The sequence below is a fragment of the Neopelma chrysocephalum genome, unplaced genomic scaffold, assembly GCF_003984885.1.
Source record: "Neopelma chrysocephalum unplaced genomic scaffold, ASM398488v2 Primary Assembly neopelma1_96845, whole genome shotgun sequence".
NCBI lineage: Eukaryota > Metazoa > Chordata > Aves > Passeriformes > Pipridae > Neopelma > Neopelma chrysocephalum.
This window is the reverse complement of record NW_020925488.1, coordinates 1,020,856-1,038,479: the sequence shown is the minus strand read 5'-3', so window position 1 is coordinate 1,038,479 and position 17,624 is coordinate 1,020,856. Positions and strand designations below refer to the sequence as shown.

Genomic DNA, 17,624 nt, shown 5'->3' with positions numbered 1-17,624 from the left:
GTTGCAAGATTGTGTAGGAAACTGGAGTCCACAAACTCATCTGACTGTGAGGGAAGCTGTATCTCCAGTGTGTCCCCCACCTGGCACCTCATGCTGTGATGGGCAGCTGGGAACAAGACAGGACGTGTCTGTAAAGGGGGGCTTGCAGCTTACAGGAATCCCCCACCCCCTACTTCTCCATCACCCAGCCCTTGGCCGGCTGGTGGGCTGCCTGCCAGGCTGGCCGAAAATGAAAGCAAAGCTCCAGAGATAAATAGGAGCAGCCTCTGCACGAGGCAGCAGTGTGTGTCCTGCTCCCCAACCTTGCTCTGCTCAGCACCCGTGGCACCACCATGGCTCTCCGCCTCCTCCTGCCGCTGCTGATGCTGGCTGCCACCCTCCTCTTTGCCCAGGCTCAAGGTGAGGGGCACAGAGACCTCCTGCCTGCTCCCATGGGGTGGGGCAGGGAGTGTGGGTGCTCAGTGGGGTCTGCACAGGGTGCTGGGTGGTGCAGGGGGGTATTTGCAGTGTGTTTTGGTGTGGGGCTTCCAGTTGTGTGTAGGGATGTGTGTGTGTGTGTGTGTGTGTGTGTGTGTGTGTGTGTGCATGTGGCTGGTGGGGCAGCAGCACCTCAAGCTGAAAAGTACATGCAGGAGAATGAGGTTCAGTTTATTTTCAAGGAGATCATCTCTGCCTCAGTTTCCCCTCCACCACCCTCTGATATGGTGTCTCATATTCCTGGGGCAGGGTTTAACTTGCAACTAAACACTGGGGTTGAGACATCCCAGGGTGGCCTCAGCCCAAGTGAGACCTCTCTACCTGCTGCCCAGCATCTCTCCCACCAAGCAAGCCCTTTGTTGTAAGCCATCCGTGCTGTGCTGAAGGTACCTTGTCTTGTTCATTGTCAAAAAACCCACATGCCCTCCCTTGCTCATAGGAATTGGAACCTCGGCTTCAGACTGCTGCCTGAAGTACAGCCAGAGAGCTGTTCCCATTCGCGTGGTGACATCCTACACACTCCAGGGACCCGAGTCAGGATGTTTGCTGCGTGCTGTTGTGTAAGTACCCTGTGGCGCTCAGGACCACCCAAAGCAGTTTGGCTCCAGACAAACCCTCCCCCTCCATGTCCTCCCACTGCTCACCCCCAAGCAAACCTTTCTACTGCACCGCAGGTTCACCACCAGGAGAGGAAAGAAAATCTGCTCCTCTCCCACCGACCCTGCTGTCCAGAAGACGATGAAGAACTTGGACAAGAAGAATGACAAGGACAAGAAGAAGGAACAGTCCCAGCGTTCTGGGGGCAAACCCAAGCGGCGGAGGCGGCAGCAGGTCTAAGTCAGGCCTGAAGAGGTAGGTGAGAGGAGAACAGAAGGGTGATGGGTTGAGGGCACTGCATGCCATCCCAGATCCTTCTGCATGAGAGGGTGGGTGTTCAGCTCCTTATGCCAAACCTGAGAGCTGCCAGAGCCATGGCTGGAGTGTGGAGGCAGTTAAGGCACGGCTCTCTCCTGGTCTGTGCTTACCTTGAAATCAACTTTGTTTCTGGAGCAGCTGGGACAAGGCACTGCTTGGGGACGGGCAAGGATGCCACACAAGGGAATGGCCCCAGCTGGGGTGGGTGCTCTCTTTGAGACCCCCACCATCTCACTACCTCCTGCTTGCCTTCCTTAGGACAGATGCCTTCCCACTGATGACTGACCCACAGCCCGGCAATGGACATCCACAGACCACCCACCCACCTGCTGGCCTCAGGGCGAGAACAGGGCTGGCTGAGGGGGCTGCCCTCTGCCCCACAGCCTCCTTTGTGCTGCTGTGCCCGACACAGAGATTCCCCAGTGGGACCCTCTGCACCAGCTGGGTGCTCTCTGCAAAGGGGGCACCCAGGTCCTTGCTTGCCCCACGGCCACACAGGTGGGGACCTGGACTCCTGTGAGAGCTGAGCCATGGCCTCGAGGGGAAAGTGGACAGCATTCCCACTGGAGGGCATTTCTTTAGCCTGGCAGGATGGCAGCTTTTCCTATGACTTTTTTGGGGGATTTTAGACATTTTTATTTATATTTGAAAACTGTGCTTTCATTCAGTCTTCCTGGAAGGCTTTCCTTCTGGCTCCTTGTGCTTCACAGAGTATCCTTTAAGCTTCAGGCTGGCTTTTCTGGAAGATTGCTCTTATTTTTCTACCAAAAAAACGATAGGTGATTTTTATTTCCCTCTCACTTGTTTGCTTCTTTTTGGCTTGCAGGGCTGTGGGGTGCCAGGCAGGTCCCAAGTCCCATCGTCCTTCTTGAGCTGCTTGCTGGGTGCTTCCTTACAGGGCAATTAACAGGGCCCGAGATGGAAAGTTTGGGGGTGACAGTGTGACTCTATGTCTGGGCTGTTCTAGTCTTTCCCTTCAGTTTTTATGATGCTTAGTTGCAGTGTAGTTTGGATAATGATAGCAACATTTTGTCCCTTTGGTTTTTTATTTTCTTTTTTTATGTGCAAAATTTCCATGAAATCAGAACAAATTGTTCGTTTTAGTGGAATTATACCCTTTTAGCTCCCCTGGTTACAAAATTGCAACGGAATCAGAACAAATTGTTCATTTTAGTGGAACTTTACCCTTTTATCTCCCCTGCCATTGCGTGTGTCAGGGATTCAGACACTATTAAGCCAAATGCTTAGTTTTCTGAGGGGAGAAAAGCCAGAAACTCTCAAATACTTTCTTACCAAATCTGAAAAGCCCACGTGATGAAAGCTGCACGTGAGGCTGTGAAGGTGGGGGAATAGACAACTTCATAAAATTTATTGTAGACACCCTGCAACCGTTTGAGAGTGGCTAACCCAAACCTTTAGTGAGAGAAGTCACTACCCAGAGGACAGTATTAGGTGAGACTGAAAGTAGAGGGGGGAAATGGCATCTCCCTCTGCTTAAGAAATCTGCCCCCAGCATGCCAAGAAGGAGCAAGTTGAACGGCTGTACCATAGCAGTGCTATTTGCTTGCAGAGACTTCAGACGTGGACTTTGGTCAGTAAAGGTCTATTAAGTCATATAAATGCAATAATAGGATTTGTAGAGCTTAACAGTATCAGCAAGGGCTGTGTGTTCGCTGGAGTGAAGCTTGTAGCTGAGTGTTTCTATCAAGCATGTTTATCTGGCTTGATTGCTTTATTAAGCAGGCATTTAGGTCTATTGTTTTAAGGCTGTGTAAAGTAACTGTGAAGTCCAAGACACCAGCCCTGAGTACGGGACGGGTGCCGAGCTGTCTCCATGCTGCCCTCTCCCCCATGTGGGAGCATGCAGCCGTCTGCCAGACCGGATTTTGGACAGGATGCGTGGCAATAAAATATATTCTTTATAACCAAACTCACTCGTTCCAGCTGTCATGATGGGCTTTGGTGGGTGGGCAGGGCTGCATGGTGGGGTGCTCTCCTGCCCCACACACCCTCATCCCCAGGTCTGGGCTTTTGCAGCCCCCCTGTGCAATGTATCTCTGGGGTGCAGGGGCTGGGAGCTGCTGGCACAGTGGAGAGGAGCTATGCAAGTCCCTTCTCTTGCAGCTGTGTTGCCCAGCAAGCTGAAGACATCCTGGTTGCTCATCTGTTCTCATAGAGGAGTTCTGAGGTGCCAGAAAACATGGGGCAAAACACAGTTTCTTACACAGCATCTTTGCTCATGGCCTGTCCCTCCAACTCCAACCCATCCCCGACTTGCACTGCTTGTTCAAAGTAGGTGCTCTGTGCTCCCTTCTGCTTTGGGAAAACAGCAATAAATCAGGTAATTAATGAGGCTATGCTCTGGCCCGGGGTTTGCGCACTGGAGGCAGCTCTGTGTGTGCCGGGGACACGCTGCATCCAGCCCTGTGAGGCTGGCCCTGCCTCCTGACAGACTCCTTGTGCTGGTTCTGGTGTCAGGGGATTGTGAAATGCTTGCAAAAACCCCCTAGAAAGAGGTCCAGCTGAATACGTCTGCAATCACAAACAGATAAGCATGAGCAGACGGCAGGAGTGAGCCAGTGTGTGAAATGTGTCCTGGTGTTTGGCGACTGTGCATATGTACAGAGTACGTGTGGTTTTTTGCCCTTTAAATGCTAGGTGGGCACTAGGCTAAAACAGGTTAAAAAGACATGCCTGTGGTGATGCTTTAATTTACCCTAAAATTTACCCTAAGAGTAGGGTTTGTGGAAGAGCGCCAGAGTTTGTCCCACGCTCAGGCACAAATATCTGCTCAGGAAGGCACGTGTGAGCATGGACACAGATGCACAAATGCAAACAAACCCCTGTGTGCCTTTGCCTGTACACTCACCAGTGTTTGCACATTCCTTCCGGCTTTACTGCCAAATGCTGCTTTCAAGGAAAATAAGTGGCAGGGTTATTGGGAGCCTCTTGCTCGTGAGGCAGATAGTCACAGTGCTGCCACGGGGACATGGCATCAGGGAAACACCTCTGAGGAGATTCCCTGTGAGAGGCAATCAGCTCAGATCTGGAGCATTCAAATGGGGCCAAAATTCCTTCTCCCTGAAGGAGCTGAATTCGCGGACCCTAGCTGGGACAAAAGATGTGAAGAAGGTGGTCTAAGATGATGCTGCAGTGAAGCAGCAGAAAAGGATTCACACAGTCATATCCCTGGGCAGGGCAAACCTGCTGCTTTGCCTCATGTGCAAAGACAAGGCAGAGCGGATGCAGTGTGTCCTGGGGCAGTGGGTGGGCAAGGGCTGTAAAAACCCACCTAGAAATAAACCAGCCAGCAGGGAAGGAAAGAAAGTTGCAACGATGACAAGTAGAGCAAAAAGTTGGGAAAGTTTGGCCACCCTGGAGCAGAAAGGTTTCAGTGACAGCAGAGAGTAGCCAGATAAGACAGAAAACAGAGTGCAGCCAAGAAAGTCTTGACCCCAGGCCAAATGATTAAGTCAAGTCATTAGCTGGTGCAGACGATGCTCGGGGGTTGTGCCGACAGTGATGCGTGCTGGGCTGGGACGCCGGGCTGAGCTCCAGCAAGGCTCATCTGAAGACAGGCACATTAGCTCTGTCCCTCTGTCCCATGCCCTTTCCCAGAAGCAGGAGCAGGCTATGCTGCAGCCCCCTCTGGGGGCCAAGGGCTGGTTTTGGGACTGCATGGTGCTAGAAGGGCTCTAGTTTCCAAGAGAAGTTTCAAGGTGTTTTTTGGTGTCCTCTCCACCAACATTTACCTCCTAGGGCCTGCCATGGTCTTGAGAGAAGAGAGGAGGTGGGAAAGTGGGACTCTCACCCTGCCTGCCCCAAGGTATTTCCTAGTCCTGGCCATCCCTTGGCACACATCCTGTCCTAGAGGGAACAGCCCAGAGCTTCCTCTCAACCCTTTCATCACTGACACGTAACTCCCAAGTGCCTTCCTTCCCCCATCCTCTGTGTTGCTGTCTGAGGAACCTTGGCTTTGGGTTGTCTCATACTGCCAGTCCTCCTTCCACTTCCCCAGACCCCAAAGTCCCTCTGCCTTCCTCCCATCCTGTTGGTCATTGCAGACCTGCTCCTTGGCTGCAGCTCTCCAAGGTGCTGCGCAAGAGCATCTGAGGATGTGCTGTGCTGGGGCCAGTGTGAGCCGTGACCCAGGGCTGCAACAAAACAAGAACCCCACAGCCTCCCCTGCCCAATGTCAGTCTAAGAGCCAACGGAGCAGTGAGAGCAAGTTTTGTTCTATCCTGTGTACTTGTAGATCTTTCCACAAGTGAATTCGGTGTGCAGCCCCACTAGGCATCCTTCCTGCCAAGCCACACAGGAGATGGCAAGGAAATTGCTGAACTACAGCTTTCTCTACAGGTCTTCAAGCTGTTCCCCAGCCATCCCCTCTTGAAATCCCTGGAGAGGTTGCAAATCAGGCAGCATAATGGCAGGGAGTCAGGGCTGGGGGCATACCACATGGTCACTGCCATCTTGGTGTGTTCACAGCATCCCTGGGGACATTTGCAGGAAGCACGAGGCTGAGAAACTCTGCAGCTGAGGGACGTGTGTGTTGCAGGGGTCCTGGGAGAAGGTTGTTTGCCTGGGAGTATCAAGGAAGACACAGCTGAAGGGTCTTGGATCTGCTGCTCATCACTCCTGGTGACCTCAGCATCTATGACACTGAAAACAATGAGTGTTAAGGATAGAGCAGGAATTGGCACCATCTGATTCCTTCAGAGCCAGATCCTCAGGTTCATCTTTGCTCCCTCTGGGCAAAGGTATGACATGCTCTTTTTTCCCCCTTAACTCTATTTAAATCAGGTTGACTGGGTTCGCTCAGCTAGAGGAGATCTACTGGGTCCTGGAGCCCTACAGGCTGGCTGTGGCCCTAATCCCAGTGGTCCACTGGGACTGGGAATGTGAAGGGAGCCATGTGTGAGACTGCCTTGAGCCAGGCTTTGCAAGGGAAGTGGAAGCAGCTGCAATGTCTGCCCAGTATTTCCCAATCAGGTGAATGTAGCCAGGCCAGATCCTACCCCAGGGACTGGCTGAAATTCGCTGAAATTCCCCCTTCCCTCTTTCCAGCTCTGTAGCTTGGAGGTGGAAAGCAGACTACCACCAGACATGCTGGGGAGCAGCTGTCCTGGGGGCTCCAGATGCTCTCACATCTCCAGGAGGGTAGCAGCACGGCAGATGCTCCCTGAGAAAAGCCCAGGGATGAAGGTGATAACTCACCTGGTCCATTTACATTTTGATGGGTTGGATTTCCAACAAGCATCATTCATTCCTTTTGATTTCCACTTAATAATTAACAACTGTATTTTTGAGGTTTCTGCAGGGTCAGCGCTCATGGATGCTTCATGCTGCCTGTGGTGTCCTCAGGGCTGGAGCTCCAACGCTCTCTAATTGCTGTGGAAGAGGCTTCAGTGGGTCAGTGCACACAGTGCTCTTCCCTCATCCCAAATCCCCTGCCTCTGTGTGTCTCTGGCGACCACGGACCCTGAAACATCCCCTCTTTCCCATCTGCACCATCTCTCCTGGTTCTTGAGGCTCAGCACTGCAAGGGGGAGGGGATGACCTCCCTGCATGCCACGAGGATGCACTTCAGAGATGACCACTCTTTTCTTAGAAATCTCACTGACCTCAGTAAAGGGGGGGAACATGTCACATTCCCCTTTCACAGTGAGAGCGGAAAGCCCCTTTCCTCACTCTCTGGTGCTCCTCCTGGGGAGCAGAGGCATGTGAAGCAGATGTGCTTTCACCCACTTGGTTCCCAGGCAGCTGCCAGGAGAAGGTAGAGGCTGCCTTTCCTGCTGTGTGTTGGTAGGGTCTGTGGGCAACTCGAGGGGCAGGGAGACCCCTGCAGCCAAAGAGTTCTACTTCCAGGAGGATATATTCCCAACACAGCATGGTCCTTTTGGTGTACAGCCAATTGTGAGCCAGCAGCAGGCAGCAGCCCCTTGTGCCAGGAAAGTGTCTGAAGACCCTCCTGCTTGCTCTGGGCACCAGGACGCAGCAGTGCCTGGAGGGGAGTCCAACAGCACAGGATCCCCAGCACTCCTTGCCAGCTGTTGGTCGTGCTCCAGGATTTGCCAAACCCACCCAACACTCAAGGAAGTGAGGGTTTGCTGTTGGGCAGCACCCCCAGCACCCCTTGCCAGTGGGTCAGGACTCCCCACTTTAGGACCTGCTAACATTGTCTTGCACCTTGCTCCACCTTACTCATCATTTCCAAATTAGCTGAACTTGATTGAGCCAGATCAGACTGCAGCCTTCATGCACCAAGGCAAAGAGAAATTTGTCACTGCTCTTCCTCCTCTGTAAACTCATGCTTTTAAGAGCACATCTCTGAATCTGAATTGAGCAGATCTCTCTTGATGCCTCTATCAGAATTTAACAGGGCAAAAAATTCACACAGCTGAAAGGCTGAGGGCAGTTCAAATGCATTTATTGTGTCGAGCCTTCCCTGCCTTGACCCCTGTCTAGGCATCACCTTAAAAAGTGCAGATTGACTGGCAAGGGAGGGGGTCACATTGCTATTCTGTTGCCAAAGGAAAACCAAACTAAAGCATTAGTGCGGGCTGTGCCAGTGGGTCAAGGCTCAGCTCTCGAGACCTCCTCTTTGCAGGGTGCTCTTTGTCAGACCAACCCCCAGTGAAGAGCCAGCTCTGGGTTAGAAGCAGTTGCTCCTGAAAGGTCTGGCCACTAGCAGCTAGGAGCTGTCATCCTCCCTGCTGTGGCATCTCTTTGGCAGCCCGCAGGAGATCAAGTGGAGACCAGGTCCCAGAGTCAGCCTGCATCCCCAAACCTGCAGGGAGCCTGGGACTGATGACTGACACTAATCTTCCACCCCATGAATTTGCCTTTTGCTGATTTGTGAGTGTTAGGAGAAGGCAGGTGCTGACTGAAGTTAAGTTGACACATCCTGTTTGTGGTACTCATCCTGCCCACCAGCCCCTTCACCACAGCACTGGTTTGCCAGGCCACAGTATCAGTCAGAGCCAATGCTCTCCTGATGGAGGAGATGACCCCATATGTGAGGCTGGTGCCAGTGCCAGTGCAGGGATGCAGCACCTTGTCTGGTGGCGTGACTGGAGTCTCCTCTTGCTTCTTACCATGGAGGGAGGAAGGAGCAGAAGCAGATATCTCCTACTGTTGAGAGGAGCAGAGGGACCCACTGAGGTCGCTGGGTCACAGCTTTTTTCTTGTACCCAGGTAGAAATTTGTCCACATAGAAAGGAGCTGTACAGCACTGTCCACTGAAGTGCAAGGACAGGCCAGAGCTCGAGCAAGGGAGAAGGTGGTGGCATGGAGGCTCTGCTCCAGGATTTGTTCACCCCTGTTGGGAAATATTTTTCTTACTGTCAGTGGGGATTTTTCTGAGTGCAACTGCTGCCTTTACATTTTGTCATGTCCCTGGGCCCCTCAAAGATGACCCTGGCTCTGGCATCTCTCCAAACCCCTACAAGGCAGCTGCTGGCAGCAGTGAGACCCCTTCATCCTTCCTTCCCTGGGCTGCACAACCCCAGTGCTCTCAGATTCCCACATCGCAGGGGCCAGGGCTGAAGCAGCCTGGTTTAAGGGGCATCACTTCAGGTGGCACTGGCACTGGCCCAGTGGTGAGTCACCATCCCAAGGAGGAACAGCTCCTATCCCTGCTCTCCTGTGGAGATCTGAAGCGGGAGCGCTGCTCTTCGCCCTCGGCAGTGCCCACGCAGCGAGTGAGCTGCTGGCACCCTGTGCCATGCACACAGCCTCCCTGGGGGATTTCTGCTCCTCCACGAGGAAAACCTGTTTACAGGAAGCTTTGTAGCTGCCTTTGGCCGTGAGCCCATTTGCTGGGACACCTGGTTGTCTTTTGGCATGTGAGGTCCTGGCCCTGGAGTGGAGCAGGCTGACTGGCCTTTCCTCTATCTGCCAGCTTTGGATGTGCCCCCCACACAGGCACTTGGGAGGACAGGGGACACAGACAGGCTTCTGCAACCAGATGGGGAGGGGCTAAAGGGGATACAGACATCACTCCAGTACCTACATATACCCCAAAAACGGGGTTGAGAAAAGTTCTACCCACATAGCATCAAAGTGTTGAGCCTGTGTGATACCTAATGTGAATATCCCAGAGATATCTTGGAAAAGGGACTGGGAAATGTATGGTGTGGGACCACTCATGTGACATCCCAGGGCCCTGGGATGCTTTCGTAAGGTAAAGGAACCCTAGAGCTGCCTGGTCCTGATCAGAAACCCCTGTGGCCTGAGTGCGGGCAGACGAGAGGAAAAGAGAGGATTTGGCTCTGGGACCACAGAGCAGCTGGCTGCAGAGAATGCAGTGGAATATCTGGGAACTGTTGCAACTTCCCAACCCTCTTCTCCAAAAGAAAGTGAAAGCCACGGGCTGGAAGGGTATATAGGCAGCAGGGAGTGCAGCAGAGTGCAGGGAAGCTGTGCAGAGTTCGCCTCTCCTGCCTGGAGCTCCTTTGCCTCCAGCCCATCCTCTGCAAAATGCAGCAGCTGCATCTTCTCTGCCTCAGTCTCCTGGTGCTGGGATGTATCCTGGATGGTAAGAGGGAACCTCTCATGCTGCCTTTCCTGCAGAAGGGAGAGAATTCAGTTTCTGCCTCTTTTGCATTTCCATCAGAGCTTTAGAGGGAATCATGGCTGGGGCTCTGTCACAACCTTCCTTTATCCTCTGCTTGCAGCCTGTCCTAGAGGGACTTTGTCTTGCCCAAAGTCCAGGCAGGGGCCTGCAGGGCTCTGGGACTGGGAAGGTGTGTTTGGGCAAGGCTGTGGAGCAATCCTGCCTCCTGGTGCCTTAGCCCAGCTTGCACAAGTTGGGCTGGGATAACTTTGGTCCAGTTCTCCCTAGTACACCTCAGGAGCATCCGTGTCACCCTCTGGCTTGAGGCAGCCTCAGGGTAAGTGGCAGGACTGGGAGTGGGAGGCAAGGCATGACATAGGGCAGGGCCTATGTTTGAGGGGCTGCTGGTACTGGACATGGGGTTTGTACTGGTCACAGCTGTCTGGGTGAATGACACCAGAACCTCTGCTCTGCAGTGCGGAGGTGGGGAGTCCGGGCACCTTGTGGTGGTGTGCTACATCTCGCTGCAGGGGGTTACAGACATCCCTGGGCACTGCCGGCCTTCTTGGGCATTAGCAGTGAGTACAGCATTTGCTGTTAGCGTGACTGAGTTCCCCTTCCCTGCAGAGAAGTGCAGGCAGTTGTGTCCCTCAGCTGTCACAGGAATGATCGGTGCGGGGTGGGCTGGTGATGGGGTGACTGCCAAACCTATGACTGCCTCAGTAAAAAGCTGAAGTCATCCCCAGTCCCTCGGGAATGGGTGCCTGTACTGCAGCATCCTGATGCGGAGTAAAAATCCCCATCCTGCTTTGCTTGCCGGGGTGCAGCAAAGGGGTGCAGGAGGGACCCAGTCATGCAGAAGGGTTGCCTTCTGCCTGTCTGCTGTCCCTCATCTCCTTTGCTTTCTGCTGGAAGGAGGCAAAGGGCTCCTGGCACGGGGGTGTGACAGCAATAAAGCTGGTGCCCGTGTGCCCAGCCGGGGCGGTCGGCTCCACCGCGGCCCCTTCACCCTCCGGGGAGGCCGGGAGCGGTGCCGCTGACCTCAGCCTGTGTGTGTGTTCCTCCTCCTCCAGTGCACGGCGGGAACAACGTCCTAGACTGCTGCCTGCGGACAAAGGAGACGCCCATCCCATGGCGGATAGTGCAGGATTACCGGCTCCAGCTGGTGCAGGATGGCTGTGACATCCCTGCTACAGTGTAAGAGCCTGAGAGCTGATGGCTGAGGGACAAGAGCTTGTGATGGCCGAGGGATGGACCTTGCAGGGACGCAGGGATGGGGGTGAAACAGGGTGGAGGAGGGATACTGAGCTGGGTTTGAGAGACAAAGGAATGGGGAAAGGATTGTGAAAGTGATCCTGGGGATCAAGAGTCTCAGTCAGAGGAGGACCAGCTGAGACGGGAAACTATGGGACAAAAGTCAGTGAAGAAAGTCATCTAAAGGTAGAGATGGAGAAGGGTGGTGAGGGAGGCAGTGGGTGAGTCCTTGAGCTGTTCTTGAGAACCCCCAGGGTGTCCTGCTCACTACATTTTGTTTTTCCCTCATGGGTTTGGCAGATTCATCACCACAAGGGGCAAGCGCCTCTGTGCCCCGCTCCAGTCCCCATGGGTGATTCGTCTGCAAGAGAAACTGGATGCGAGCTTTGCCAGGAAGGTAAGAACCATCCCTGTTCTCAGACAGGCATGAGGGCAGCCTGGGGGTTGATTTATCCACTGCCAAACAGGGTTTTCCCAGTGTGACTGAGCTGCTGGGAAGAGCAGCCCAGGGACATGCTCTGCTGAGGCATGGATACTTTGTCTTGGTCCCCATCTGTCCTCCCTCCAACTGGGGCCTCTCTGTCTCCTCTGTAGGCCCTCTTCCACCCCAAACAAATGAAGCCCTGGGGCTGTTGTCCACCCAGTGCCACTCTTGGCTGAACCTGATGGGTGCCATGGCAAACACCACTGGGAGCAAACCCTTCCCCGCTTCCACCCTGGAAGCTTGGAGTCTGCTGTTTATGCACCTTCATGGGGAGGGCTTGGGATGAGTTTAGTGGGCACTTTGCAATCCCTGCCAGGTCCAAAGTGGAGGAAGGGACTCTGGAGAGGCTCCTGCCCCGAGCTGCACACTAATAACAGTTGGGTTTTTCACTTCCCCAGGCCAAACCCCAGGGCAAATAGTCTCCGAAGAAGCCCATGGCTGGTACCAACACCTCGAATGGGACCAGCTCCCAGCTGTGAATCTGATGCTAATGGAGCCAACCTGCTTCCACTTCCAGCCTCAGGGCTGACCCCCCTCAGGACTTGTGCCAGTGTGTGGGGCTGGGCAGCGCCCTGTCTGCTCTCTCCTTTTCCTTCTGTCTCTGATGTGACCCAAATACCTGTGTCAGGCTGAGCCAAAGGCTGTGGGATTCCTTTGGCTTTGTAGCCTGGAAGCTGGTTGATGGACTGATCTGGAAGGCGAGTTTGGGCAGTCTCAGACTTCCCTTCAGCACAGCAGCTGTGACCTCCAGCTCTAGTTTGATCTTTTTGGTTTCCATTGTCAGCCCCAAGCATGACTCCTTCTACATCCCTGGGAAAGGCTGCTGGGATGGGACAGTGTTGGGATGGAGGGAATGCTGGAAATGTTCCTCAATGGCCATGCACAACTTAGATGTACTTGGACAATGTATGGCCAATGTGGTTCCTCTCTCACTCCTGACTTCCTGGCACCATTTGCTGCTCTTCCTTGCAAGGGTAGAAATAGAGCCAGTAACATGGCAGCTGCAGAGCAGGCAGTGATGTCTCTCTTAGCCCCTTCTCTCCTCAGGGACATTGATCCCCTTCTCAGTCTCCCAGCCTGACACCACCTTCAAACCCTGCCCCGTGCCCATGCCTGGAGCTCTCGGGTTATTTGCTGCTAGATCTGTTCATTGCAACTATTCTGTGTGTATGCTGCTTCTTTTCTCTCTTTTTTATTGTACTGAGATTTTGTTAAATAAAAAGAAAAGACAGTAGGGAGTTGATGTGCCCCGTGTCTGAGTCTGAAAGCCAGCGTGGAGTGTGGGGTGTGCAACCAGCACTGCCTGCCATGCTACAGTGGCAGGAGGGCTGTGCTGGGGATGTCGGGGATGGGAAAGGCGTTTCACAGGGGTGAAGGATGTTCTATAGCAACTGGGCTGCAGCTCTCCCTTGAGAGTCTCTCAGCACCATGGTTGAAGCAGGTGCTCTGCTCTGCACTGCTCAGCCAGGCTGCTGGAGCACATCCTGGGGGGTATGTGTGCAGAGATGGGGTGGGAGGGAGCATGCCAGTATTGCACCATCCAGCCCAAACCTCTTCAGTCCTGCCAGTGCAGCTCCTGGGCTGGAGCTTCCCAGCTCTCAGCTCCCACAGAAGCACAGGACATGGAAGAACAGCTGCAGGAACAGGAGCTTTGTCCTTGCAGTAAACAGAAAGTGAGGCACAGTGTAGCAGGTTGGTGCTTGCTAGCAGCTGGAGTGCAGATGAGAAGAAAGGGCTTTTGGGGAAATGGAGGCTGCTGAAGACATCCTGGGAGCATCAATGGATAAGGCACAGATGGCAGCCCACCAGCTCCTGCCTGTCATCAACAGTGGGATGAGAGTCCATGGCCATTTTCCTTCTGAGCCGTGGGTCTTCTGTGACTATTGTCTTGCTGTCTAAAAATGTCCTTATACCCCCTTTTGCCCAGGCCATGTGATGTTTGAACAAAGCTGTTCTATCCAGCTGAAGCACGGGCTGAACACACATAAGTAGGATTTGCATGGCCATCAGCCAGGCACCATCGTCTCCTCCCAAGCACCACAGTGTCAAATGTGACTGTCCTCGCCATTAAATTAGTCAGGTTTGGTGTCAGCCAGCATGCCTGGGCACAGATTGGGACTGAGATGGCCCAGGGACTGGTTTTGAAGGCAGGGGGGACATGGCCACCAGGCCTCCTTGTTATGGCATCCATGGTGGTGCAGTGACTGGGGCTGTTCAAGCCAGGGAGTGTCCAGACACCTCATCGCTTTTGCTGAGATCTCCTGAATGCAAGCTTAGCCCCATCCCTTCTCCTCCCCTGGTCATCTGGCTCGCTTGCTGGGGGCTTGTCTCTTTTTCAGTTGTTCTCCCCTCTGGGGCACTCCCGGTATGTGTGCACATGCAATGCCCCAAGCTAGGATGATTCCGAGCCTGAGTTTCCCATAGCATCAGCTCTGTCCCAGCTCATTAACTATAGTGACAGCCCTAGCAATTCAATCCCAGGGAGAAGAAGGAAGAGAGGGAAGGTTGGTGTGGGAAGAGAGGCCAAGACAAACAGCATGAGTGGGAAATGAGTATACCTGGACCTTGCTTGGACAGAAGCCTTCCCGCTGCTTGCTCACTGACCCGTGAGGGGACCGTGGCTGGGGAGAGGGAGCATGCTTGGCATGGGTCTGCACTGAGACTGAGCTGCTACAGCTCACAGGGAGAGGATCCCAGTGAAGGGCAGGGACTGCCAGAGGGGCTTAGATTGGGACAGATCAGATTCATCCTTGGCTGCAGGCTACCCTGACAAGGACAATGGTGTCCTGGACCAGAGAAGCTGAGGGAGAAGGGTCTTACACTGACCTCTTAGATGTTGGAAGCAGATTTATCTACTTCCATCAGAGCTTGAGGGATGGCTTGGCCTACCTGCCTGTAAGAGCATGGTTGCAAAGCCCATGGCTCCCATCTTTCCTGGGAGCTGTAAACCTGCCCTCCTCAAAGCAATGCAACTGTTCACCACAGATCCCTGCCAGGTCCTTTTCTGCTTTTTCTACCTTCTCAAATGGGTGTTGATCCCTGCCCCAGCTCTGGCAGCAAGCTGCTCTTACTCCCAGGGAAGGATGAGAGTAGATGCTCTTCTGGACTAGGTACATGGTCTTGGCTCCTGTCCTGCAGCCCTGCAGCTGTCCCCACTTCAGAGCCCGACTCTTGGAAATCTGTCTAAAACAAGCCAGGCTCAGTGCTTAGTAAACTAGGGAGTGAGTTTTTCTGATACAAAATGTCAACGATCTCTTCAGAGGGAAGCAGCCACTTTCCTTTAAGGGAAAGCAGCTAGTCACTGTCATGTCAAAGACCTCGATTCCCAGCCAAAAGCTAGTTTCAGTTAAAAAGTCCTTCTGTTTCTCTCTTCCCGGACATGTTTTTCCTGCTCTTTTCCTACCCTTACTGTATCCTCAGGAGTTAGTGGAGCAGGAGCAGAATCCATTGCAGTACAATGCAGACATACCCCCAGTAGCTCTGAGGCTATGTGCAGGGATCACTTTGGTGTGAGGTGTTCTGGAGCATTGGCTGAAACACCTGTAGTAGTCCTTTATCCAAACCTGGGACCTGCATTTCCCATCTTGTGATATAACAAGGTATGATAATTGAAAAGCCTTCATATGGAGCTGACAAAACAGCCACTCTCTTGGTGACTGGACACAAGGCCAGGAAAGAAAGACAAGGCTGCATCTATGCAAGGAAATTGAGCAGGCTTTGGGTTGTTCCCTGGCTGCCAGGACTCACAGCTGGGATCACGAGAGCACTCCTGTCTCTCACTGGCATGGTGAAAGTGGTCTGGGATGCTTCCCAGGCTGTGTTCAAGGGGAACCAGGCACAACAGGCACAGTCTGCTGCTATCTCAAGGCCTGACCTGGCACAGGATAGGATTGAAGGTCCATAACAAAAACACCCATCTGGTTCTCTGCAACAAAAGCAAGGCACCAGTGGGAACTGCTATGCTGGTCTCGCTTGGTGCCATAATACCCTTTCCGGGGGCTTTACTGAACTGGTTTTGTCCCTTGCCTCCAAAGAGACAGTGTACAGGGGCTTCTTCTCTCACCAGCATCCCTCATGTGTTGCATATGCTGCTCCTGAAGTGACTGGGGAGGAACCAGCTGCATCCTCCTCACAAGCACTGGCAAGGCAAGGTGAGCAGCACTGTGGGGGCTAAAAGTTGTTCCTGCTCTCACAACCTTCAATCACCTTCTTCACATCACTCCTTGGTGCAGAAGAGTCCACAGGAGTTGTGATTGTGTCCTGGGCACATTTGTTAGTGTAAGGGCTAGTTGTTCCCCATGCTGGTGGTCTCCTCTCCTTGGTGCCAAGGCAAGGGGCTGCTCTCCATGGGCACAGAGTCCTTGGCACCAGTGCAGATCCAGCTGGCATGGGCTCAGGGACCTGTCTGGGTTCTTGTGAGGAGATGGGACATGTGGGTAGTTGGGAGGGGTGGGAAGTTTTGTTTTGTTTTGCTGTTTGCTCTTGCCTAAACAACGGGTGTGGATGATGGAGAGAATCCAGACCTGGCATCTCTCATCCTCAGGCCCCTGCTTGCTCCCACCTCATTCCCAGCATATCATCATCAGTGCTGCTTGCTGCTTTTCTGGACACTTTCTGCTGAGATTTGTCCTGTGGGAAGATGCCGGAACTCTTAGTCAGGTGGTGGGGTTCTGAGAAGCAGCTGGTGCCATCCTTCCTGCAGCTGAACTGTCCCTGGTGGTATTGTCCAGCCTGCACCTCCGTGGTCTGATTCCCAGAACTGGAGCATGGGACCAGTGTGCTTTTCCTGGCCCTAGCCCCTGGAGTCAAATTGAGCCCAGAATTTGTCTGATATGGAGACCCTTGGGCCCAGGCAGGGCTCAGCTTCGTGTTTTTAAAAGTGGCAGGTACTGCAGCTCATTGCAGTGTGAGCTCAGCCACGAGCCAGGTGCACCTTTGCCCGGGTCCCAGGGCTCAGCCCACCCTTTGGAAAGGGAGAGGGGACCCATCCTCTTCTGCCCTCAGATGCACCCATCTTCTCTTTATGCACAGTAGCAGTAAAAACTGGAGATAAAGACAAAACCAGGAGGACAAGCAAATAGAACACTTATCCTGCTGACAGAAGACTCTGGAAAGTACCTGTTTACCTGTCCCTCTTGATGAAGCAGTAGGTAGTGGTTGGAGGCTTAGTGCTGTTTCTGTGGCCCTACCCACTTCTCCCTCCTGTTTCCCTGCTTAGCTGTGCCTCCAGGTAAGTTTTTTTCCTGCTCCCCATGGTGTGTCCTCTGGACAGAAGGCTGGGGGACCTATCGTCCCTTCTTTTCTCAATTACTCCGCAACCACAGCAAAATTGTCTGGATGCATAAAAAAAAAAGAGCTGGCTCTGTAAGAGAATGAGGCAAGGGGTCACCACCAGCTCAGACTGCAGGGATGGGGCTTTGAGGGGGCTAGTGAAGATCTGGTTAGCTCTGCTAGGAAGTGGATAGGAGGGATAGCCATGGAGCAAGAACAAGGCAAGCAAAGAAGAGAAGATTTTTGAGCTTCTCATGAATTCAGAAAACTGGTGTGCAGCCTGAGGCGTTATACCCACATGAGAAACCTTTCTTTGTCCATGCTAGAAAGGGAGAGCCAGAAGACTGCTGGTAGTAAGGCGGACTCAGAAGATTTTCCCTTGATCTTTGTTTAGATCTAACAAGTGCAAACCTCTAATCCTGGTGTCTCCCTCTCTCTGTTTGACCTTGTGCTGCTCAGTTTCTGCCCAGTTTCCTTTGGTCCTTCTGCCCTAGATTTTACTGGCATGGTGACTATTGTGTGCCTGTCCAGACAATTTGGCAGCTGTGTTGTGTCACTGCAGATTTGTCAGGTATGGCTTCTTGACTTGGGATGTTCATCTGCTGCAGCCTTTAGTCAGTCCCTTCTCCAAACACATCTCATTCTTCTCTACTTTCCCACAGAAAG

General features: G+C 53.2%; 2 protein-coding genes across 2 annotated transcripts; both read left to right on the top strand.

The window, feature by feature from the left end:
- Positions 1-280: 280 nt before the first annotated feature.
- On the top strand, positions 281-3,322 carry LOC113960730 (C-C motif chemokine 21-like). The gene is made up of 4 exons (XM_027670458.1): positions 281-399; positions 917-1,037; positions 1,152-1,329; positions 1,651-3,322. The coding sequence occupies exons 1-3, from the start codon at positions 333-335 to the stop codon at positions 1,312-1,314; spliced, it is 351 nt and encodes a 116-aa protein (XP_027526259.1). The 5' UTR covers positions 281-332; the 3' UTR covers positions 1,315-1,329; positions 1,651-3,322.
- A 6,499-nt stretch (positions 3,323-9,821) lies between these two features.
- CCL19 (C-C motif chemokine ligand 19) lies at positions 9,822-12,913 on the top strand. Its single transcript, XM_027670438.1, has 4 exons — positions 9,822-9,931; positions 11,023-11,146; positions 11,504-11,600; positions 12,086-12,913. The coding sequence occupies exons 1-4, from the start codon at positions 9,874-9,876 to the stop codon at positions 12,104-12,106; spliced, it is 300 nt and encodes a 99-aa protein (XP_027526239.1). The 5' UTR covers positions 9,822-9,873; the 3' UTR covers positions 12,107-12,913.
- Positions 12,914-17,624: the final 4,711 nt, after the last annotated feature.

Coding starts and splice junctions, on each gene's coding strand:
- CCL19 (XM_027670438.1), top strand. CDS start 9,874: ATGCAGCAGCTGCATCTTCTCTGCCTCAGTCTCCTGGTGCTGGGATGT. Junction 9,932..11,022: donor GCTGGGATGTATCCTGGATG/GTAAGAGGGAAC, acceptor CTCCTCCTCCAG/TGCACGGCGGGAACAACGTC. Junction 11,147..11,503: donor TGTGACATCCCTGCTACAGT/GTAAGAGCCTGA, acceptor TGGGTTTGGCAG/ATTCATCACCACAAGGGGCA.
- LOC113960730 (XM_027670458.1), top strand. CDS start 333: ATGGCTCTCCGCCTCCTCCTGCCGCTGCTGATGCTGGCTGCCACCCTC. Junction 400..916: donor CCTCTTTGCCCAGGCTCAAG/GTGAGGGGCACA, acceptor CCTTGCTCATAG/GAATTGGAACCTCGGCTTCA. Junction 1,038..1,151: donor TGTTTGCTGCGTGCTGTTGT/GTAAGTACCCTG, acceptor ACTGCACCGCAG/GTTCACCACCAGGAGAGGAA.